General features: G+C 48.5%; 1 protein-coding gene across 1 annotated transcript in view; it reads right to left on the bottom strand.

The window, feature by feature from the left end:
- Positions 1 to 376: 376 nt before the first annotated feature.
- Positions 377 to 25,732, bottom strand: part of LOC137427837 (uncharacterized) — a 36,722-nt gene continuing 11,366 nt past the window's right edge. The window contains exon 3 of the mRNA XM_068117599.2: positions 377 to 3,206. Coding sequence (XP_067973700.2) covers positions 2,374 to 3,206 — 833 coding nt within the window. The 3' untranslated portion in view covers positions 377 to 2,373. The remainder of the gene's footprint in view (positions 3,207 to 25,732) is intronic.

The following is a 25,732-nucleotide window of genomic DNA, read 5'->3' as shown; positions in this document are numbered from 1 at the left end:
GCTGCATAACAAGTTTCATCAAATTTAATCAATATTTGTGACTTTTAGAGCGTCGACGTCGAATTGTTTCCAGACAGACAGACGACAGACGGACACTGGGTGTCAGCTGGACATAGCTGGACATAGTCCAGTTGAGTTAAAAAAAACAAAAACACGTTTCTGCCCTAAAATAGTGACTCCCGACAGAGCTTTTTTGTCAAACGCTTCTATTAAGAAAACAAGAATGTTTTTGCACTAATAAGGTTTCCTGCGCAATGTGTTGTTTTGCTGCTTACAAGCTAAATACACTATTTTTTGAAACACACGTTTCTGCTCGAGAAGAGTGACTTGCAACAAAAAACGTGCACAAACAACCATCTTTCGTGTCAGGAACGCTTCAATTCTATTGACTTCCATTAATAAAAAACATTCTGTTCCGACCGTCAGGCATATGATACAAGCTGCTGAGGTAGTGCCATTCTCCAGGTGGCACAATCCTGGAGGGTCACAACTCCAATGGCTCATTTTTCTCCGGAGCTGGTACTCATTTTGTCAACCTCGGAAGGATAACTGGCTGAGTTCACCCACCTGATGTTATTTATGACACAACAGAGGCTTGGGACCTTGAAAGCAGCCATCTTATCTGTTAAGCCACGAGCAGACTCAATGAAATAATAAACTCGGCGACAATAAAAGAAAATCGCGTTTTAAAAAGATTTTAATTCGTTTGCTTCCGAAAAATTCACAGCATTTTGTTATTCAAAGAAAATTATTGTTGTTATAGAAACGAAACTGTTATAAAAAGATGAATTCGTAAACAAGCACAATAACGATAAGATAAACATTGTACAGATTTGTTGATATGGAAACTCATTTAAACGGAGTCAGTTCAACCAATGCATGAAATGATTGTTTATATTGCACAAACAACCATTGCACAACAAACAGTTGTATTGGCTGATTTACAACTTTGATTTTGTTTCTTGGGGAGAAGTTTGTCCATCATTGGTTGTTCTGCATAAATATTCTTGGACTCTTGTCTTGTGTGTTCGATTTGGTGATCCTATTCCACCCCGAGGTGTTTTCACAATGTTTCATTTCTTTGTTCTTGCATAGTTCTTGACTTTTGTGTTGTTGCTCATTATTTATTTTTATGTTAAGTTGGCAACATTTACATTGTCCGAATTGCATTTCAATGTTTTCAGAGTACCGTTTTACCACTTTTACCTGTTCTGTTAGTTATTCATTGTTTGGAGTTAAACCTCTTCTGTCGTCCTTTCCAGGATGTTGTTGACTTTGTTTGTTAGGATGTCACCTCCAACTTCCTGTGGGAGGTTACACTGTGTTCATCTACTTGGCTGTCGATCGTCGTGTTATGGGGGTCAGAGCCAAGCAGAACAGAGAGGGGACAGGGAGTGGGAGAAAGATCATCTCCCTGGAAGAGACTATCTTTCTATTAGGGTGTCATCTCCATTTGGGTTTCAGAAGGAGGAACAGAGTCCTCCTCGGACTCAAAGTATTTACCTCCATTTTGGTAAAGGACCACGTTTCAAGGACCAAGCTGTGAAGTTTTGCTCTTCTCCAAATTTTGCTCACTGATCTCCAGGCAGCCTCCAATTTGTGTTCGTTTGTTGCAATATTCCGCAATATGGTTTTAAAGGTCTCGGTGCGTTTCTTCTTCGAGTTCATGTTGCTCCACCTATCACTGTCACAACGTCTTGATGGGATGGTGATGTCATCGTGAGTACTATGTGTCGTTTTCAATTATTGCTTTTAGTTTGTACTTTTCTGAATTTGTCAGACTGGGATATTGAACTATTTGCAGATGTGCAAATGGATTACAGGTGTTTGGACAATTCTCTAAGATTTCTATTTTGGCGTTTCTCTTGTACCTTTATCCAGCATGGGTCACCATGTGTGCCTTGTAGGATGAATTATAGCTGAATGATTTATTGCACACACTGCACTTGTACAGTTTATCCCCAGGGTGGTTCCTCATGTGTCCGGAGGCTTGAGATGTGACGGTATGGTTTATTGCACACACTGCTCTTATACGGCCTCACCCCAGTGTGGGTCCTCAGATGTACGTGGTGGTTTGAGATTTCATTGAATGACTTACTGCACACATTGCACTTATACGGCCTCTCTCCGGTGTGGGTCCTCATATGTACGTGGTGGCTTGAGATTTGATTGAATGATTTACTGCACACATTGCACTTATACGGCCTCACCCCAGTGTGGGTCCTCATATGTACGTGGTGGTTTGAGATTTGATTGAATGATTTACTGCACACATTGCACTTATACGGCCTCTCCCCAGTGTGGATGTTTGTGTGTATTCCCATGTGTCGCTGGCAGTTTGAGATGCTTCTACTGCCTTTTTTACAATTGTTTTTATGTTTTGCTATGCATTATGTCTTGCACTCTGTCAAAGCGTCTTTGGGCTTCCTGAAAAGCACTATATAAAATAAATGCATTATTATTATTATTATATGGCTTCTCAACAGTGTGTGTCCGCATGTGTACCTTGCGGCCCGAGGTCTGACTGAACGATTTACTGCAGAAGCTACAATGAAATGGTTTCTCCCCAGTATGAGTCCTCATGTGTGCCTGGGAAGCCGAGATCTGAGTGAATGATTTTTTGCAAATTGAGCACGTGTGCGGCTTTTCTCCTGTGTGTATTCTCATGTGTTTCTGGCGGTTTTGATTCAATGTAAATGATTTATTACACACACTGCATTGAAATGGCTTTTCTCCAGTATGGCCCCTCATGTGAACATTCCAGTTGGAAGGGTGTCCAAATGATTTACTACAAAAAAGGCACTCGTACGGCTTCTCCCCAGTATGTGTCCGCACATGTGTCTGCCAGTTTGAATGACTTGCAAATGATTTAGTGCAGTCAGTGCACTTATACGGCTTCTCACCAGTGTGTGTCCGTATGTGTTTCAGGAGCTCTGACTTAAACTTAAATGGTTTGTTGCATGTCGTGCACTCGTGACATTTCCCGACAGTACGTCTCCTCCGGCGAATCTTCTTGCTGGAATCTTTCGGAGATGTCTTGCATTCTGTGCCGTTGTCTGTCTTTTCACAAGTGTCAATATCCATGTTCACCTGGTCATGACTCAAATTATTTTTGTAATCCATGAACTTCATTAAGTAACTCTTCCGCTTCCGCTTCCGAACATTCTTGGGAAAGGAAAACGTACTGAAGGTCGTTGTTGATCCCTCTAAAGATCATTCACAGAAAAAAAAGTAGGGAGAGGTATCAGAGGGATATAAAAACAGCATCAACATAATGATATGGATCTCAAAGAGAGAGGAAAGAGGAAATTACAAAGCTCTCTTGGCAATCAATTTCCATTTGTGAATGAGACAATTACATGAAGGTGTACCAGTGGGGAAAGAGGTAGAGAAACAGAGAATTAATGAAAAGTTCACACAAACATTAACAAGTGACTTCCGCTTCCGGTCTTGCCGGCGAGGTTTCGTTTATTCGCAGCTGTCCATGCTCTCCATCGAAATCGAAGTTAAGTAATTGTTCCCATTTGTATTTTCGTTATAACTGTATTTATTTTATGGTGTGTGTACGTATAGTGTGTCCGGAGGAAGATTCTCGGTGTAAATCTTTCATACCTGTATAGAAAATCGTGTTAATTCGTGCCGTGTCTTTTGAGGCCTTGTACAGTGTCCAACATTGAGGCTTTGTTTTTCTCTCAGCGGTCCGTCGTTTGTGCTCCAATAACTTTCGTTCTCCGTTTTTCCCAGTCTTTTCACCCCATAGCCTACTTCTTTGTTTAAAATCTCAACTAAAAAAAAAACAAAAAACAAAAAAACATTTCCTTCTCTGTTCTTATTCGTTGATCTTATTCGTTTATTCGTTCGTTCATTCTTCGACCACGTGTTTCTCCCCCATTTCCCCAGATCGTTTTCACTGTTAAAAGTTAAAATGTTTAAACCTTGCCCTCAAGTTCTGTATTCTGTCATATATTACAACACCTATTTTTTCTTCTTCTTTAAAAGGTTGCTTTCGACTTGCTCACCAAATCTATTCATCCCCCAAAAAAAATTCCATCTCTTACAGTGCCTCTTTTCTACATTCCCTAAACTCTCCTGCACTCCATCCTCCCTCCAGCGTCCTTAAACGTATTTTTGACTCGAAGGTCACAAGTAACTCATTTTGCAATAAATGTTCGTTTCCCATTAATCGTACACCTTCTAAAATCCAATCTCACCCCTCCCCTCCAAATCTTCTCCATCACCCCTCCCCTCCAAATCTTCCCCATCACCCATCCCTTTCGAATCTTCCCCCTTGCCCCTCCCCTCCAAATCCTCCCCATCACCCATCCCTTTCAATTCTCCCCCCTTGCCCCTTCCCTCCTAAACTCCCCCCACACCCCTCCCCTCCAAGACTCCCCCTCGCCCCTCCCCTCCTAGACTCCCCCCTCAGCCCTCCCCTCCAAATCTCCCCCATATCCCATCCCTTTCAAATCCCTCCCCTTGTCCCTTCCCTCCTAAACTCCCCCCTAACCCATCCCCTCATAACCTCCCCCCTGACCCCTCCCCTTCAAATCTCCCCACCCTCATTTCTTCTCCATTTCCCCCCTCTCACCCCTCCTCCTCAAAGCGTCCTCCCCGCTTCTTCCCCCTTCCAACTCTCACCTCCATCTCCCCCAACCTTCTGCCTCGCTCTCCCCATCCTCAAATAACACCTCATTGTGCCTCACCCAATCACCATCAAACCTTTTGTCCGCCCCATCCTTCCCTTTCTCCAAGCTTTTCTGAAATCTCTGACACACCTTCAACAGCTCTCCCTACCTCTTCCACCTCTTCCACATCTTACCCTACCCCTCCTCCCCCCTGTCTTGTATCCGATGCTCCCCCTTCCTCTTCATTAATGGTATGGACCTCAAACATCCGGGGCCTTCGTTCAAACTTAACTGATCTCTCCATACAGGTTGATTCTGACCAAACCAGACGTGATCTGCTTAACAGAAACTTTCCTCCTTCATGATGTCTGATTCCTTAGTATCTCTCCCGGGTTACTCCCTCCTCCGGTATGATAGACCTGAGCCTCCTCCTGGAGGTGGGGTTGCTTTCTTTATCAAAAACTCTCTTCCTCACTCGCCCTGCACTGCACTCTCTCCACCTCACCCCCAGGAATACCTCTGGCGATGGCTTCCCCTTCGCTCCCACCTCTTGTTCATATGTGTGTTGTACCGTCCACCAAACAGTGATGACTCCATCTACATGTCGCTGTCTGATAATATGGACCAACTTCTATCGACTCATCCAAACTCTCTCTTCCTCATATGTGGTGATTTCAATTGTCACCATGCCAGTTGGCTGGGTGTGGGTACCTCTCTCACCAGCCATGGCTCCTCGGCAAATGACTTCTGCGACTCACTGGGACTGACACAATCTGTCAATTTCCCGACCCGGATCTCAGTCAACGGAGCATCTTCTCTTCTGCACTTGGTTATGACTAACTTCCCTGAAAATGTCTGCTGCTCTGCTTCTGATCCAATCGGCTCATCTGATCATGTGCTTGTTAAAGTGGACATCTCTCTTACCATTCTCAGGGAGCCTGCTCAGCGTCGACGAGTCTGGCATTTCACTCAGGCCAACTGGCACGGTCTTCAAGCAGCCATCAATCATCAGGACTGGTCTCCCATCTCTTCCACCTCTGACATCAACCCATCCTGGGAATTCTTCCAAAGTAAATTGCTCTCTCATGCACAGATTTATCCCATCTCGTCTTCAGTTGTAATACCCTTCCTCCCATACATGGTACACGGAATCTTGAAGTGAGGCTGTTGCCCAGAAACAATTTGCCTTCGTCTCCTGGAAAGCAAATCCAACGGAAGGAAATCTCATTTCCTTTCATAACTTCGGACTTCCGTTTTCTTCGGCCTTTCGGACTTCCGTTTCCGGTCTTGCTGGCGAGGGTTCGTTTATTCTCAGCTCTCCACGCTCGCCATCGAAATCGAAGTTAAGTCATTGTTCCCATTTGTATTTTCGTTATAACTGTATTTATTTTATGGTGTATATATTGTCTCCCGACGAAGATTTTCGGTGCAAATCTTTCATACCTGCATTGAAAATCGTGTTAATTCGTGTCGTGTCTTGAGGCCTTGTACAGTGTACACTGTACAACCTTGAGGCTTTGTTTTTCTCTCAGTGGTCCGTCGTTTGTGATCCAATAACTTTCGTTCTCTGTTTTCCCAGTCTTTTCACCCCAAAGCCTACTCCTTATGTAAATCTCAACTCAAAAAAAACAAAAAAACAACATTTCCTTCTCTGTTCTCATTCGTTTATTCATTCTTATTCGTTCGTTCGTTCTTCGACCACGTGTTTCTCCCCCATTTCTCCAGATAGATTGTCAAATTTCAACTCGTTATTTTATCGTCCATGCGTTATTGTTTGATTATAGTTAGTTTTGGATTGAATTTCCTGTAACTCGTAATTAATTAATCGTGTTCTGCTCCTCGTGTGCGGCCTTGTAGTTGTACCCCCGTCGGTGTTTGTTAACTTAAGCGTGTTTTGCTTGGCTCTTAGTTTTTTCCCTTCTACCCCGAACATAATACTCTGTCTAACGTTCTAAATCCCCACCCCCCCCCCACCCCCACCCCCCCAAAAAAAATAAAATTATTTTCCTTTCTCCACGTGTACTGTTGTCTCATCCTGTATTTTCTGTCCAAGTGTGCTGTTCGCCCCGCCCCCATTATCTCCTTGCCATCCACCGTTTGCCCTGTTCACGTGACTCGTGGTGGTCCCTCTCGGCTCTCCCCCCGTTGGTATTTTGTGCATATAAGATTGTTCACGGTTCTGTTTAAATATTATTTAAATATGTTTAACCTTTCCCCTTCAGTGTTTTACTCAGTGGTATTTTACAACACGCTGTTTTTCTTCCTATTTAAAAGGCTTTTCTCAATTTCCTCTCCAACTCATTCCACTTCAAAAAAAAGAAATTCAATATCTTATACGTCTCCCTCACTACATGGTCTAAATTCACATTCATTCCATCCCTCCTCCATCGTTTTGAATCGGATTGCTAACTCGAAAATCACAACAAACCCAATTTGTTTTCAATGTTCGTCTTTCATTAATCAGCCACTTTCTAAACTCCCCTCTTGCCCCTCCCATCGAAATCCCCCCCACCCTTTGCACCTACACTCCTAAACTCCCCGCTTGCCCCTCCACTCTTAAACTCCCCCCTTGCCCCTCCACTTCTAAACTTCCCCTTGCCCCTTGCCTCCTAAACTCCCCCCTTGCCCCTCCCCTCACTCCTCCCCTTCAAAACTCCCCCCCAACCCCTCCCATTCAAATCTCCCCCCATACCATTCCTCTCCAATTCTCCCTCCTCCCCCCTCCTCCTCAAAGCTGCCTCCTCCCCACTTCGTCTCCCTTCTATCTCATACCTCCACCCCCCCCAACCTTCTACTTTCCTCTGCCCCCCCTCAAACAACCCCTCACTGTGCCTCATCCCTTCACCATCAAACCTTTCATCCTCCTCATCCTTCCCTTTCTTGGAACTCTTCTGCAATCTCTGACACACTATCAACTGCTCTCCCTACCTCCCCCTCTCATCCTTCATCTTACCCTACTCCTCCCCTCCCCTGTCCTGTACCCGATGCTCCCCCTCTCTCTTCATTAACGGTATGGACCTCAAACATCCGGGGCCTTCGCTCAAACCTGACTGATCTCTCCATACAGGTTGCTTCTGACAATCCAGACTTGATCTGCTTAACAGAGACTTTCCTCCTTCAAGATGTCTCTGATTCCTTAATATCTCTTCCTGGTTACTCCCTCCTCCGGTATGATAGACCTGAGCCTCGGCCTGGTGGTGGGTTGGCTATCTTTATCAAAAACTCTCTTCCTCACTCTCCTTGCACAGCCCTCTCTCCTCCTCACCCCCAGGAGTACCTCTGGCTACGGCTTCCTCTCCACTCCCACCTTTTGTTCATATGTGTTCTGTACCGTCCCCCAAACAGTGATGACTCCATCTCCATTTCACTGTCTGACAACATGGACCAACTTCTATCCACTCATCCCAACTCTCTCTTCCTCATATGTGGTGACTTCAACTGTCATCATGCCACCTGGTTGGGTGTGGGTTCCTCTCTCACCAGTCATGGCACCTCAGCAAAGGGCTTCTGTGACTCACTGGGATTGACACAATCTGTCAATTTCCCGACCCACGATCTCAGCCAATGGAGTATCTTCTCTTCTAGACTTGGTTATGACAAACTTCCCTGCTAATGTCTGCTGCTCTTATTCTGCTCCAATCGGTTCGTCTGATCATGTGCTTGTCAAAGTGGACATCTCTCTGGCCATTCTCAGAGAGCCTCCTCAGCGTCGACGAGTCTGGCATTTCACTCAGGCCGACTGAGACGGTCTTCAAGCAGCCATCAATCGTCTGGATTGGTCTCCCATCTCCACTGCGTCTGACATCAATTCTTCCTGGGAATTCTTCCAAAGCAAACTGATCTCTCTCATGCACAGATTTATCCCATCTCGCCTTCAGTTGTCTTACCCTTCCTCCCGTCCATGGTACACTGAATCTTGTGGTGAGGCAGTTGCCCTGAAACAACTTGCCTTTGCCTCTTGGAAGGCTAATCCAACTGAAGGCAATCTCAGTTCCTTCCACCAAGCTCGGAACAAGCGTGTGTCTACCCTCAGGAGTGCCAGGAAGCACTATCTCTCCTCACTCAAGAATGAACTCTCAAACCTGTCTCCTTCCTCCAAATCCTGGTGGTGTCTGGTCAAATCCGTTTCTGGTGTTTGTTCCCCCTCCATCCCCTCCCTCACCTCAAATGGCCACACAGTTGACATCGCACGAGACAAAGCCGAATGCCTCAACTCTGTGTTTGCCTCAAAATCCTTAGTCCCAAACCCATCTCTATCTGTTCCCACCTTTCCCAGTCGAACCCAACTGCTCCTGGACTCTGTGTCCTTCTCTCCTGACAAGGTGGAGGAGTTTTTGTCAAACCTCGACTCTGATTCTGCAACTGGACCAGACGGCATCAGCCCACGGGTCCTAAAATCCTGCTCTGCCGCTCTATCTCACCCTCTCTCTGTTCTTTTCACCCTATCTTTTGCTCAAGGTCATCTGCCAGCATCCTGGAAATCAGCAAACATTACCGCTTTACACAAAAAGGTGCAAAAACAGATCCTTGCAACTACAGACCAATCAGCCTGCTCCCAATTATCAGCAAAGTCATGGAATCCATCATTGCTTCGGATATGAAATCTTTCCTCTTCTCCAATGGCTTGATCTCTGATCATCAATTTGGTTTCAGACCAGGTCACTCTACTCTGGACATGCTGCTTCTGCTGTCTCAACAATGGATGGAGGTCCTCAATGCCAAACAGGAAATCAGAGCTGTCTCCCTTGACATATCACGTGCCTTCGATACGGTCTGGCACCCAGCTCTGCTCACCAAACTCTCCTCCTAAGGTATCCATGGAAATCTCCATGCATGGCTTGCGGACTTCCTCTCTGGTCGTAGTCAACGTGTGGCCCTGAATGGATTTCTCTCATCTACTCTTCCTGTTCAGGCTGGAGTTCCCCAAGGCAGTGTACTGGGCCCTGTGCTTTTTCTGGTCTTTATCAATGATCTCTCCGACTCTCTGGAAAATCCTCTCTCTCTTTGCTGATGACTCCACTCTCTGCCGCTCCATTCCTCTTCCCTCAGATCGGCAGTCCGCAGCCTCCTCACTCTCTGAAGACCTGGACAAAATCACAGACTGGGCAAACAAGTGGAACATGTCTTTCAATCCTGACAAATCTCACACTCTTACGATGTCTCTCCGAAAAGACCGACTGGACAACCCTCCCATCCACTTTCTGAATAATCCTCTCCAAGAAGTTCTGTCACTCAAGCTTTTGGGTCTCACCATCTACCATGATCTTTCCTGGGAAAACCACATTTCCAAGCTGGCCTCCAAAGCCAGTCGCCGACTGGGCATCCTCCGTCGTGCGAAGTCCTTCCTTGGCACACCTGAGCTCCTCACCACATACAAGGCTTTCATCCGCAGCTCAATGGAGTACTGCTCTCCCCTCTGGGCTGGTGCTCCTGCCTCACACCTAGCTCGTCTTCACGCTGTTGAACCCAAAGCGTTCAGAATCATTGGAATCTCCCACGATGACGCCATCTTCGAGGGCCTTTCACTTACTCACTGCAGGCAGGTTGGTGGTCTTTGTCTTCTCCCGACTCCACTCCGGCCTTGCTCCCCCAGCTCTCTCTGTGCTCTGTCCCCCAAATATTCCTTCAGGTCGCACAAGATCTGCCTGCAACCCAACGCCTCTGGAACAAACTCCCCCACTCTCTTCAATCCCACTCCTCCCTCCAGGTCTTTAAAACAGTTGTTCACCACCATCTCCTGTCTTCCCCAATCCAAAACCTTGATCTTTTCTACCCCCGCTAATTTCACCCCAAATCCACTTTTTTGAAATACCAACTGCTTTCCTGGAAGTCCTTGGTGTCCTTGCGTTTTATAACTCTCCTGCCTCCCCACAAGCCCTCTCCCTCCCACACATCTCCCGATGTCCCTGCTCTCAAATGTTGCGTTTGTGTGCTTCCTCCTCTTCTCTCCCCATCTTGTCTGCCGCTCCCCTTTTTATATACTTTGTTTGCTTGTTTGTTTGATAAATGTTAGTTCCTCTTCCTGGCATAAATCCAAACTGCATTTAGTCTATCTTCACTTTCTTCCTTATCCTCCTCTCCAACACCCTTTCCAATACCTTCATTCCATGCTCCAATAACTTTATCGCTCGGTACGAGCCACACTCCAGAGGGTCACCTTTCCCCTTGTATAGAGGGACGAGGGTACTCAGTTCCAAATCCACTGGAATGCGGCCTTCTTTCACCACCAGATTACAGATCTCTGTCATTCTCTTTCACACCCCATCTTCCTGCTGCCTTCAACATATCTCCCACAACTCCCGTCGGCCCTCACGCTTTTCTACTCTTCATTGCTTTTACCGCTTCCTCAACTTCCTTCTCAGTTATCTTCTCTGCCAGTCCTAAAACTGGGTTACTCTCCATGTTGCCATCCCATTCATTCTCTGTATTCAACAGCATTTCCATATATCTTTTCCATCTTCCTTTCATTCCATCTGGGTCGACAACGATTTGTCCCACTTCATCCTTCAAGCAACGCACCCCCATCACATCACACCTCTCTTTCGCTATCTGCTTTGCAATCCTGAACACTGATCTCTGACCCTCTTCCGAATCCACGCGTTCTCCGAACATTTTCCTGCATGCCTCCTGCGCCTTTGCTACCTCTTTCTTTGCAGCCTTCTTGGCTGCCTTATAACTTTCATGCTCTGCTGTTTCTGCTCCCGTACCCTTCGCCTTCTGGACTCCTTGAACTTCTTCCTCTTCTCTTCAGTCCTCTTTCCAACTTCATCATCCCACCACCATGTTTCCGAGTGCCTCGGTGGTCCTTTTGTCCATCCACATACCTCACCAACGGCTCCCAACAGACTAGCTTTCATTGACACCCAACCACTTTCAAGCTCAACCACATCATCCTCTACCCTACTCAGCCTCTCTTTTAATGCCTCCCTTACTGTCACCTCTTTCAACCTCCACACCTTCATTCTCGGTTGGTACTTCACCCGCCGAGCGGTAAAACTAAATTCCGATATGGAGCGCTCCCACACACAGAACCAAACACAGACAAAAGGGATGAAAGAACTGGAAAATAAATTATGTGTGTGTGTGTGTGCTTAGCTCTGATCACTGGTGAGGTCTCGTCAGGGTGAAGCGCGCACGTTGGCGGGAACTAGGCCTCGTTGCGCCCGTTCGAACTGCAGCGCTCGTACTAGACCTCATCACGCTGCAGCGGTAAGCAACACGTCGTTTCCGCCTGCAAAAATCTGCACGCCTCCTGGTGGCGTCTCTGAACATGGCCGGTCCAAGCACAATCGTCCCGAGGTCCAGAACGAAAAAAGGCACAAGAGTGCGAGGGAGAAGAACAAGGGAACCAGAGGAGGGCAAGGGCAGGGCAAGAGAGGAGGGCAAGAGGAAAGATGTCGGTCCGAGAGTTATTCTAACGTCCGGTTGTGATGTCATCAGCGCTTCTCCACCAATCATCCCACAGGCCACCACTGCCTTGTCCAGCTCTCCGCCTATCAGTGCGCCGCTTCTTGCTCGCCCTTCTTTCACCAATCGATGAGTGCCTTCTTTCTCTGCCCTGGCCAATCAGCGAATCCCTTCTTACCCCGGCCTTCCTGTTTGTCAACCCCCGCCCAATCACTGTCCTTCTGGGCATGGCTCTCGGCCTGCCCGAGCAATGTGTGCCTGCCAGGCAGGATTATCAGCCCCAGTGCCCGATGCCTGTCTTCCGGTTGGTTTTATTGTTATGTGTGGTTTAATAGGCACTTCCTGCACTGGTGTCAATTGCAGTGCCATAAAGGACAAAGGATGTAAATCACATAGGGTAAGACAAACAAGGGATAATTTATCCTTATGCCCGAACCTCGTTAACATGCCCAGCCCCCTCACGACGGGGACAGATATACACTTATCCGGCATTCAGCTAAACAGAACTTATTATGTGGTGATGGTTCTTACCCGACATCCGGAGCATGTTAATTTATACAAATCTACCTGACTCTACATATCACTGCCGAGCCCACAGACATGACAATATTATTTATTGTGTAATAATGGCCAATCCCAAAAAATCAATTTTTCATGGAGTATGGTGGTACTCCTTATGGAAGGATGGAAAGGTGAAATAAAATGGCCATTGTAGTGAAATTATACCAAAGTTGAACCCAGGAGAGATACTCGCTTCAGCCACTGATGGGCGTCTATAAAACCTGGGACATCCGCGACGCTGAGCCACTCCTGTGACATTTACTTTACATGTAGTCTTGAATGGTACGTATATGCTAGACTCGCACATATATACTAGACTCGCTTGCTTTGACTATTATTATCGGTCCTGTCTGTATGATACCAAGATCCTGATATCTATTGCATGATTGTATTTTTACAGGATGATGCCAGAGATCTCATTGATATTAAACCTACCTATGAGACAAAGTTGTGGACCTGATGGATTTCCACGACACTTAATCTCAATTAAGATCTACGGAAATGGCGGGACACAAGATGATCAATGTACCGACACTCGGCGCCGACCCACAAGCTGAGGATTCGGGCTCGGTGTTCACTCACTGGCTCAAAACGCTGGAGAACCAGTTCGGCGCCCAGGATGCCGTTCCCACCGCTGAAACGAAGCTGTCTGTGCTACAGACCAAAGTCGACCACCACGTCTACAGGAGCATCGCACGATGCACGACGCCGCCGTGGAAGAGCTAAAGCGACTACATTAAGAAACGGAGCGTGGTGTACAACAGGCATCTGCTCGCCACGCGGCGTCAACAGCCAACCGAGTCGATCGATCGCTTCGCTCAGGAGCTGCGGCACCTACTCGCGGACAGTACTCAAGAGGTACGGACACACGAGCAAGTCCAGGACGATCTTGTCCGAGACGCTTTCGTCTCTGGGATCAGCTCTACAAATCTGACTCAGGCTCTTGGAGACACCTGACCTGACGTTCACGGAGGCCCTACGGTTGGCCAACGTTTACACTGAGGCCCGGGAACAATCCACCGCTTATGACCATGCACGGGTCGCCGCGGGGACTTCTCAACTCGCGCGACCGGAGAGGGCTACCGCCGAGGATACGGGTGCGGGCTCGACTACGGCCGAGCCCCTGGCCGCTCCCGAGGTGGACTCGGATTCCGGCCTGGCAGCAGCTACAGCAGCCAGGCCCAGGCCTGACCGGAACGCGACGTGTTACTTCTGTGGCAACCGACAGCATCCCAGGTCAGCGTGTCCGGCTCGGGAAGCCATATGCCATTTGTGTTCTACAAAAGGACACTTTACTAAAGTCTGCAAGAAGGCCGCGCGGGGCACACGAGCACGCGCGACCTTGAATGGGCTTATCGCCGAGCCAACGGACCGAGCACAGACCGGGGCGCCTCACCCGGCCTTGATGAGCGGTCCTCCTCCTCGCGCCTGGCTGCACGCACGTCCTTGGTGAGATACACCGGGCCGCCGAAACAAATGGCGCGAACGCGACCGGCCGCGGAGCGACCGACCTTGACTGGCGTTAGAACGCCCTCCTCAAACAAACAAAAAGTTCCGGCTTTGAAAGCTCCTCCTGTTGTGCATGCGCATGCGCCATCTGACGGCAGTTCCGACGAACTACACGCTCTTGATCGAGCACATGAAAGTACAATTGAGTGCGATCTTTCGCACGTGACACGAGCGCCATCTGATGGCAGCTCGTACGAACTACACGCTCTTGATCGAGCACATGAAAGTACAATTGACTGCGATCTTTCGCACGTGACACGAGCGCCATCTGACGGCGGCTCGTACGAACTCCACGCTCTTGGTCCGGCACGACCAACTATGCGTTTGGCACGGGGGCCCTCCGGAGGCTCCTCAAACTGCAGCTGGTGTGGGATACACGCGCGAGGCGCGATCTTCTCTCTCGGACGGCGCAATACCTGCCGGATCTTCTGGCCTTGATCAGGCCATTATCCCGCTCTTGGTCGAAGGCATTTTTGCGTGGGCCCTAGTCGACACAGATCTGCGGATAGTTTCATCGATCAGCGGCTGGTGCGTCAACATGGGTGGCCGGTCATCGGGACTACATGACGGATCTTCATGGCCTCCCAGGGACTTCGGCTCAGCACGAAGGGGGAATGTCGATTGAAACTTGTGATAAAGGGACGCATGTTTTCCGATGTACATCTCATGGTCTTGCCTGCCTTATGTGCTGACATCCTGTTAGGACACGATTTTCTTAAGCGATATGGACGTTTGGAAATTGAATTTGGTGGGACGGACACGCTTGCTGTGTGTGCACTCGCGAAAATGGAAATTGAGCCACTTTCGCTGTTCCCCAACCTGACCACTGACTGCGCTCCTGTCGCGGTAAAATCACGGCGCTACTCACGAGCGGACGCGCAATTCATTGCGGAAGAAACGGCCCAACTCTTAAAGTACGGTGTTATCGAACCTAGCCGATCGCCGTGGCGGGCCCAGGTCTTAGTGGTGCGAAGTGAGGCCCATCGCCGGCGCATGGTAATCGACTACTCACAGACGGTTAATCGCTTTACACAGCTGGACGCCTACCCCTTACCGGGGATGGACGCGCTAGTACGACTGGTGGCCCAGTACTCCGTCTACAGCACTCTCGATCTGCGTAGTGCGTATCATCAGATCCCCATCTCTAGGGCTGATCGCATCTATACCGCCTTCGAATCGGGTCAAAGGTTATACCAGTTCACCCGATTACCTTTTGGGGTGACGAACGGGGTCGCCTGTTTTCAGAGGGCTATGGACGACCTCGTTACTACGGAGAATTTGGACAGATGTCTTTGTCTATCTGGACAATCTTACGGTTTGTGGGTATGACCAGGAGCATCACGATGCTAATCTGAAGCGCTTCCTCGAGGTCGCGCATAGGTATCGCCTAACCATGAATGAGGCTAAGTGTCGTTACTCTCAACGCACGATAGATCTTCTGGGGTACACCGTGACCCATGGCTCAGTCTCTCCGGATAAGGAGCGTCTGCGACCTTTGCTCGATATGGCCCCGCCCGGCGATCGAGCTTCGCTGAAGCGTGCTCTCGGGCTGTTCGCCCACTATTCGAAGTGGGTGCAAAATTTCTCCGCGAAGCTCCGCCCCCTCGTGGCCTGCGACACGTTCCCCATGAGCCCGGCCGCCCTGGTGGCCTTCGGGGGCCTTAAGGCCGACATCGCTGGCGCCGCTGTGGCGACGATCGACGAGAGCGAATCTTTCGTCTTAGAAAGTGATGCCTCGAATCATGCGATAGCGGCGACTCTCTCCCAGGGGGGGCGCCCTGTGGCTTTCTTTTCGCGGACTCTCACCTCCGCTGAGCGGAGGCATTCGTCTGTCGATAAGGAAGCGTACGCGATCGTCGAGTCGATTCGGCGATGGCGACCGTACTTACTCGGGCGATGCTTCCAAATCATAACGGACCAACAAAGCGTTGCGTTCATGTACGACACCTTACATGCTCAACGTATTAAGAATGAGAAAATCACTCGCTGGCGTATCGAACTCGCCGACTTCTGCTACACCATCAAATACCGCCCGGGGAAGGATAACCTGGTCGCCGATGCCTTATCGAGGCCGGCTACGTGCGCGGGGATCGTAACTTTGGAGGGGCTACGCACTTTGCACGACACTATGTGTCATCCAGGGGTGGCGCGTTTCGCTCATTTTATGCGTAGTGGTAATCTGCCGTACTCGATTGAAGACATCCGCCGGATCTGCCGTGACTGCGCTATATGTGCGGAACTCAAACCGCGTTTTTACAACCCTCCCATGGGGATGCTGGTTAGGGCTACTAGACCGTGGGAGAGATTGGCAATGGATTTCAAAGGACCGCTGCCGGTGTCGAGCAACTCTCGTTATCTGCTCACTATCGTTGATGAGTACTCGCGATTCCCTTTTGCTTACACGTGCGGGGATATGACGGCTGCCACGGTCATACGGTGGGTGCCTGCAGAATTTGTTTTCTATGTTTGGGTATCCGGCCTACGTGCATACCGATCGGGGTGCGGTGTTCCTGTCGCAGGAGGTGAGAGGTTATTTGCTCCAAAATAATGTTGCTTCGAGTTACACCACACCGTAAAGACCCCAGGCGAATGGGCAGATCGAACGCTTCAATGGGATTATATGGAGGGCTGTCACGCTAAGCCTCCGGACCCTCGGCCGGGGTCTCGATAAATGGGCTTGGTCGCTTCCTGCGGCTCTGAACTCGATCTGGGCTCTCCTATGCATGGCCACCAACCAGACTCCTCACGAAAGACTGTTCCACCACCCTAGAAGCTCAGGTCGTATCCGATCTTTACCCAGCTGGCTCGCTGAGCCGGGGCCGGCTTATCTCAAATGAGCGGTGCGCACGAGCAAGTACGACCCCTTTGTGGATAAGGTGCAGGTACTCCAGGCTAATCCCGAGCATGCTCGTGTGCTGACGGCAGATGGACGTGAGTCCACTGTCTCCATACACCATCTCGCCCCTTGTGGGGTCATCGACCCTTATAGGGATATCGACGAACCGATCTACGAGTCTATGGACTCTACCGAAGCTTCCTCTATGGAACCTTTGCCGTCACCTCTGTCGTCACCTACACCCCTGCCTGAAGGCTCTGAGGTGCCCCCTCCGACACCTGCCTCCAGCGGCTACTCCGACGCAGGGGACTCCGGGCTTGGGGACGCCGTACCCGGTAGTTTCCGGACACGGGCTGGCAGGGTAGTTCGCCACCCCGACCGCTACGGGTGGACCGACTGACATGGAATGACGTACCCCAATCAATTAATGCTGACGCATGCTTGCGATCTGCCTCGCGGCAGTATAGTTCTAACGGCGGGGAGAATGTAGTGAAATTATACCAAAGTTGAACCCAGGAGAGATACTCGCTTCAGCCACTGAAGGGCGTCTATAAAACCTGGGACATCCGCGACGCTGAGCCACTCCTGTGACATTTACTTTACATGTAGTCTTGAATGGTACGTATATGCTAGACTCGCTTGCTTTGACTATTATGATCGGTCCTCTCTGTATGATACCAAGATCCTGATATCTATTGCATGATTGTATTTTTACAGGATGATGCCAGAGATCCAATTGAGATTAAACCTACCTATGGGACAAAGTTGTGGACCTGTATGATTTCCACGACAGCCATCCCATCAAATGGGTACAAAAAGATACGCTGAAAAAAATGCGATGGAAGGAAGTCATAAGCTTTTAAAAGCCATACCTTATATTTTAGAGCGTTTTCCGAATAACCAAGACTGATAACGACGCCAGAATGCATCGCTAAATTACCAAATCGGGAGATCGTAACATTGCCGAAAGAACTACTGGACTTGGCGTCGCACTAATGTACAGTACATTGATGGAGAGGCATCATAAAAAATGTTACCTTGAAAGTGAAATTAGATGTTATTCATCGAATGGATACTGGTGAAAGTGCCGTTGATCTTTCTGGGTTATTCAGTTTGCCTCCATTCTATAAATATGCTGAACTTCATTAAATAAGGAGGAAGGACGTACCACAAGCTTCGACTATTTCGGAAGAGGTAAATTTTTATTTCAATATTTCTGATATTTGTTTTTTGTTTATTTATACGTTTGTGTACTTGAATATTACTGTCTTAATCATAAAAGGGTAATATCACAGGTAAAAGGTGAAATATAATACCTGAAGTAGCAATGTTAAGAACACATCCCCCCTTATTCCATTAATTCTCACGAGCAACGGTACCCGCCCCACGGGCGGGGCTTCAATTGGGAGGCCCAAATGAAAAGACTAAATATCAGAAATTGAAGGCATTTTTTCTTTAAAACGATTTATATAAACATCCGTTAAATCTCGATCGGTGCAGCCGTTTGTGCGGCACCCGGGAAAATAACGTCATGCGGGAGCAAGTATCAGCAGGATGTGGCAGTGTGGGAGTCCACGTTTCTGATCCTCCTTCATGCCGAAGTAGCCCACCACTTCTCCAGGCATTCCGCTCTTCAGATCCGCCATGACAGATTTAAGCTTGATACTGAAGTCGCGTGCAGTTAGTACTCCCGATGTCGTATGTACTCCCGATACGTGTTTCCTTCATTGTAAAAACTTCCAAATCAACAGTTAAAATGATTTTGAGCCGATCGGTGTTACGGCCTTGGCAAGATCGATGGAGACAGCGATCTGTTAGCGTATACACCGCCCAAATAGCTATGTGGAATTCTCCCATGTAGAGATTAAACTCACGTCATTTGAACTTTGGCCGAGGTCATTGTTTACTTTTAGTGATGTTTATATACGAATGATGTTTAATGATAATTATATTGGTTTTGGGTCGTCCTTTCCGCATATCTCATGGGATTGTAAGTTGGAGAGACGGCCGAGATGGTGGGGAGGGGGTTGGAATTCTCTCAAGCAGGGATTCAACCCGTGTCCTTATAAAAGGTCTTTGTCCGAGGTCACCGAGTCCGATCAGTGCAGCCGTGCAGCAATCCGTGCAGCCGTTTGTGCGGCACCCGGGAAAACAACATCGTCACAATGAAAACATCGTCACAATGAACGTTATGCGAACGCGAATGTCATGCGGGAGTCCAAACCTGAGAATGCTGGAGACTAAAGCTGAAATTGGGAAAACTAAATAGTCTATTTTACTCCTGGAGATCCCAGGATTATCCACCCAAAATATCGTTGCGACCGGTTCAGCAGATTTTACGGTACCTTCGAACGGACAGACAGAGACACACGGATGGACATTTGGTGAATTATAGTAAGATGAGAAAAACTGCTTTGATTTTCGTCATTTCAATATTCGTCACACTTTTCAGGAACGCATCAGTTATGTGTTGACCTTGGGGGCACCGCAGTGAGGGCACTGGTAACCCAGAGGGTGTCACGACAGAAAATAAATAAAGAAGCTGATGTACCCTTCGTGTTGTTTTATGGGTGACACCAACATACGAGAAGACAGAAAGGTAACTTTATAAAGAATATTTATTATTCCCCACTGTTTACCTCAAGCACAATAATACTAATTTCATGTAGCACTTAAAGACTTTCTTAAGAATCCCCAAATTAAACAAGTACTAACGTCACAGACAACAACGCAGCTATAAGTTAACTCACGACTCTCGACGTGGCAACTTAGCTCAAGCAAGCAGTTTGTGTGTGTGTGTATATATATATATGGTAACATCATTAAAGGTTAAAGGTTGCACCCCATAGTTAGGCCACATGCAACACGTAGGTCGCCTTAGGACGTTAGTTATTTCATAGTATGTGTTTAGGATAAGGCCATTCCCAATAGTTGCATTGCGTTGTGTAAAACAAATAAGAGTAGGCCTGTTCATCCATTTTGCAGCCTCCCTCCAAATCGACCTCGTTGGGCAGCATCCATCCCGTGCCCTGATTTGGCTAATACACCTCCTTTGCCAGCAGCATTCGCTGCCCTTGGGCTTCCGCTCGAACCAGCCCAAATGCCACGAGGTAAGGCCCGAAAAGGGGGCGGAGCGCAAGGGTGGGGGTGTGGCCACATCAAGCAGCCGTCAAAGGCGGAGCCGGTAAGCCCTTAACAGCCAACCAGGGCTGAGGCGACATCGCCTGACAGGGTGTGGCTGGACATTCCAGAGGGTTCGCTGGGCGTGGCAATATAACCCTTCGCGTGAGGCCCCCCACCTCAGTTGAGTTACGAGTCTTGAACGAGTTGAGTTATGGGAGAGGCGCTTGTTGAGTTCGGGAGTTGTTACGAGAGGGAGAGACGCGCGGTGCCAAGCCTTGAAAGGATCGATTGCGCTTTACAAAGGACTGGCGCGCGGCACGCATTGCAGAGGACTGCAGCGTGCAGAAGGACTTTTGTGGGAAGGCACCATTGGTAACATCATTGGGGGGGGCGGCGCATTGTACACCGCGACACCGGGAGCGCGTATAAAGGCGCCGATACACCTATTGCGTACGCAATATAATCGCCACTTACCGATCCCCCGATATATAATTGTCCGCCTCGCGCCTACGCCACGTGGAGAGCTGCCTGCCGTCTTCCACCATCTGCACGGTACGAGTCGGGGACCGGACGAGCTGTGGACCCTTGGACCCTCAACCCGACCATCGACAAACCCCATGTGAGTGAGTCTGAGAGTGAGTCTGAGTGTGAACGGGCCCGTGTCCAGAGAATAAGTAAGACTGTATAAGGCTGCCCTGTGTATCTGCTTCTTCCTCTTCATTGTACATTGCTATTTTTTCTTCCTCTTCTTCTTTGTGTCCAAATTGTTAATAAACCAATCTGTTCTTCCTGTCTTTCCTAATTCGATCGTCTAAAGGGCCTATCTCATTGGCCTGGAGACTAGGTGGCGACCTGGTGGCGACTCGAGTCTCCGCAACGTCTCCTGGAGACTAGCCGGGTCTCCGGGAAGTCGTGGGAAATTCAAACATGTTCGATTTTTTTGGACGTTGCGGAGACTAATTTTGTCCGCGACTGGGGAGACGTCTCCGCGACGTCTCCGTGACGCTGCTTGACGCTGCTTGACCCACTTTAGAGACCACGTGACTGAGCGCGTGCTGGCATCATCGAGACGCCTTCACTCCTGGTCCAAGTCAGGTACAGGATCCGGTCAAGGTCTTCATCATTTGGTACTTGTTCCTGCTACTGCTGCTGCTCCTTGTACTGCCTTGGAAGAGGCCCCACCATCATCTTGTCTTGCCAGGGGACAGCTCCAACTCCAGAGTAGTACTGTCCTTCCACCATGCCACCCAAGGGCAGTGGGGGCCGGAAGCGCAAGAAGGAGGATGAAGCAGTTGTAGCAGTTTCAGCGCAGTTTGTGGATGCTGAGGCAGCAGTTGATGCTAGAGAAGATGAGGAACATGGTTCCAGCGGCGATCCGACTAGAAAACAATATGATTGGAAAGAGGGGCATCAAGAGGAAATGGCTGACTTCTGGGAGGATCATCCGGAATTTTACGATAAATCGTATGCAAGATACAAAGATAACCAATACAAGAAAGCAGCGGTTGAAACCTTCCTTGTTGATATGTAGAACATCTTCGAGGAGATCAAGAAGCCCCTACCTACATGTGTGTGTATATTTAAATTGCATTGAATTTATATTTAATTGCATTAAAATAAATACATGCAAAAATATGTAAAAAATGTAGCGAAAGGAGTAGTGATGAATATCATCGCCCTGGCGTAGACGGCGCCCTGGCGTCGCCTTGGTGAGAGCGCAAGCCATTTTTTGGTCTCCCGAGTCGCCCGAGTTGCCGCGACTCATCAGTCGTGGCAGTCGCGGCGACGTCTCCGCCAATGAGAAAGGCCCTTTAGTGATTTCTCAATTGGGTAAGCGTGGCACGAATGACAACCGCTCGAATCGGGTTTAGTACCTGCTAACGGCCCGGATCGCGGCTCGCTTAGCTCGGCGTGTCCACTAACGCTGTGGTTTGGGTGGGGTTATTTTCCTTGCTTCACGGCCGGTGTTAGTACTTAGGTAATAGGACTAATTCGACCAACAACCCTATTTAACACCGACCGGAAGGAACGTGATAGCCCCGGGGTCGCGTCGGCCAGTAAAAGGACAAGGGGATTAATCCCCCCTTCATAAGGGGAAGGCCGATGTTTTGGAGATCCGCAACAATATATATATATATATACACACACACAAACATATACATATACACATGTATATGTTTACCTCCACCATCGAAGGTGGATGGAAATTATATTGTTGCGGATATGAGATTGGCATCCATCCATATCCGCTTGTAAATATTCCCCTATTTCCTCCATACTTCCCAACTATCCCCAATCCCCCATTCCCTAGTCCCATTTTCTGTAAACAACACTCTGTAGACCCGACCTTCCCCTATTTCCCCCATTAAATGTCGCATCCAGGTCCACCGCATCTCACGTAGACAACTATAGGACATCTTGCTAGTTATTCTTAGTCTATGTCAGTTAAGGACTCGTTTCCATTAATTCTGACTCTTCGTTGCACCAGAATGTGATTGTATGGCACCGTTAGGAAGTTTAGGACCTCCCAATACCTCCCCGCAGCTCTTCCTCATGGTTCAGCAACAACAACAGCAACAGCAACAACAACAACAGCGGCGGCGGCGCGGGGAGTGTGCGTCCTCACTCCGGCTTGGTTGGTGGGGGGTGTTGTGAGTGCACCATGCCTTTCCAACGAGCCGCCATCGAGCATGTGCTCGACGGGGTTACCAAGTAGGGGCTCGCTGTCAGCTCGTCGTCAAGGGCGGAGCCCGGTAACCCCCCGCACCCAATAGAAGCGGCGGACCGATCCCATCTGGGGCGGAGCCAACGAGCCGAGGGCGTGTCACTCCCCGCTGAGCATGCGCAGGAAGAGGGAGGTGACGTCAGATGCGCCCTCAGCTTGGAGAGAGAAGGACGCCACCTCCGAGCGCTGCAATACCTCCCCGCATCTCTGGACCGGACCGTGTTTGATTCTGCCCCTGAGCCAAGGTGCACCTTGTGCTATCGACTGCCTGTCCTTCCCTGCCATCAATCCCTGTGTAAGTCAGTCTTGTTCCGTTTGTCTGTGGTCTGTCTGGGATAGATAAGATTGTGTCTAAGTGCCTATCTCTTCTGTGCTTTACCTCTTACCTTGTAATCTACCCCTTTTCTACACCACCAATTATATCCTCCTCCGGAGGTCTTGAGAACTGTACCCCTTGTGTCGTTTCATTTATCCCAGCCGTTGTGTCCTTTCCTTCATTGATTTAGCGTAGCGCGATTTGGCCAACGTTCGAGTGGAATCGGGTGAGTTGGGGGTAATCGGGTAAACTGTGCGAACACGGCGGCCATTCCGCTCGGCCCATCATAACATCTTAAGCCGTGTCCGTAACAATATTTTCACCCCTGTCTGTTTGTCTGTCTGTGAACAGGATATCTCAAAATGCTGTGGACGGATTCAGAAGAAATTTGGTGGAGATGTTGGGTGTGTGACAGGGACGAAATTATTAGATTCCGGTGAATATCCGGATATGGATCTGGGTCCGATAATTTTTCATCTGAATCTTCACCATTGATAGATAGGGGGAAAAAAACGATGTATAGCACAATATCTCAAAAAGTTGTGAACGGATTTGGATGGAACTTGGAGAGGCTGGGTGTGTGACAAGTTTGAATTGATTTGACTTCATTGAAGATCCGAAACTGTATCTGGATATACGAATTTTAATTTTTTAAAGCGATTCTTCACCATTGAGTTAAAACCGATATATTGCACAATATCTCAAAAAGTTGGGGACCGATTATGACAAAACTTGGTGGATGAGTTGGTTAGATGTCGAGAACAAGTCGATTCGATGTTGGTTCAGGTATGGATCCGGATCAGATCCCATGTGATACAAAACAAACTGTTGAGTCTGGCGGAGGTGCCAATGTACGCCGCATCTTGCAGTGTTGTGTACATTCAAGTGTTCCTTTGACAGACGTTTCTCAATCGATGTGTCGGACACGTGGATTCTCAGATTGTGTGACGCACCTAATGGTTTTGTTGGACTCGCAGCGTCTCTTTCCTGTGAATGAGTTGCACAAATGGTGCATGTTGTTCTCTGACTCACCAGTGGCCACGTTCTCACACGACATTCCGTTGCTTCCTTCACCAAAGTCATTGCTCCCAGTCCTTTTTTTGTTTTACCCCGCGGCATGCAAAGCGAAAAGCAATTCGTACATATCCGTCCGTCTGTCTTAGTAATTTATGATCAAGGAACAACTTATTTAAATTGAATGTTATATTTTAAACACAAATTGGAACATGAACAGGAAGATAAGTTTGCTGTTTTACCATAATTTGGCTCTGAATTTATCACTACCGCACATGTGCAGAGAGGAGTGAGATCATTTGTTTACCCTATCTGCATACCTGGTAGTTAAACAACCTTTCCCATGTCTTTTTTCTCAAGACTACGTGGGGTAAACTGTTCGATGAACTCTCTCGTAGTCTAGTATCACCTGTACCTGTACCATAGAAGACCTTAAATTTAGAATTGTCACTGATGGGTTCTTTGCTAGTAAAAAATATAGATATTGTTGCGAATATGGAATTTGGCCTCCATATCCGCTTGTAAATATTCCCCTATTTTCTCCAATACTCCCCCAACTTTCCCCAATCCCCCATTCCCTAGTCCCATTGCATGTAAACAACAATCAGTAGAGCCGACCTTCCCCTTATTCCCCCATTAAATGTCGTGCCCAGGTCCACCGCACCACACGTAGACAACTTTCGGACATCTTCCTAGTTATTCTTAATCTATGTCAGTTAAGGCCTCGTTTCCATTAATTATGACTCTTCGTTGCACCAGAATGTGATTATATGGCATCAGTAGTGAGTTTAGGACCTTTCCCATACCTCCTCCCATCTTCTTCCCCAAACAACAACAATAACAACAACTACAACAACAATTACAACTACAACTACGACTACAACAACAGAGGGGCGGGGAGTGTGCGTCCTCACACCGGCTCGGTTACCCGCCATGACCATGCGCTCCACGGCGTTACCCCGAAGGGGCTGGCTGTCAGCTCCTCGTCAGGGGCGGAGCCAGTAACCCCCCCACGCACCCAATGAGAAGCAACGTGCCGATTCCATCTGGGGCGGAGCTAACGAGCCGAGGGCGTGTCACTCCCCGCCGGATATACGCGGCCCCGCGCCGGATGTGACGTGAGATGCGCCTCAGCTTGGAGAGAGAAGCCACCGCCACCCCCAGCGCGACGATACCTCCCCGCATCTTTGGACCGGACCGGACCGTACTGTACCCTGTCCTTGAGCCAAGAGTGCACCTTGAGCCATCGATACCCGCTGTCCTTTTCATCAACCCCCGTGTGAGTCAGCCTTGTCCCGTTTGCCTGTCGTCTGTTGGGGAATAATATAAGATTGTGTCTAAGTGCCCGTCTTCCTGTAATATACCTCTAGCCCCTGTAATCTAACCTTTCCGTACGAATATAATCTCCTCCGGAGGTCTTGAGAATTGAAACATTGGTGTCGTATTGTGTTATTGTAATCCAGCCGGGTGTCTTCTTTTTCTTATTGAGCCAGCATCGCGCGACTAGTCAACGTTCGGGCACAATCGGGTAACTTGTGCAGACGTGGTCATACCATAAAACCGCTCGGTAAATAACATCCAAGCCACGTCTGTAACAATTGGTGTCGAGGAGTGGA

The sequence above is a fragment of the Myxine glutinosa genome, chromosome 5 (assembly GCF_964187855.1).
Source record: "Myxine glutinosa chromosome 5, kmMyxGlut1.1, whole genome shotgun sequence".
Lineage (NCBI taxonomy): Eukaryota > Metazoa > Chordata > Myxini > Myxiniformes > Myxinidae > Myxine > Myxine glutinosa.
The sequence above is the reverse complement of the archived record's forward strand: the minus strand, read 5'-3'. Positions and strand labels throughout refer to the sequence as shown.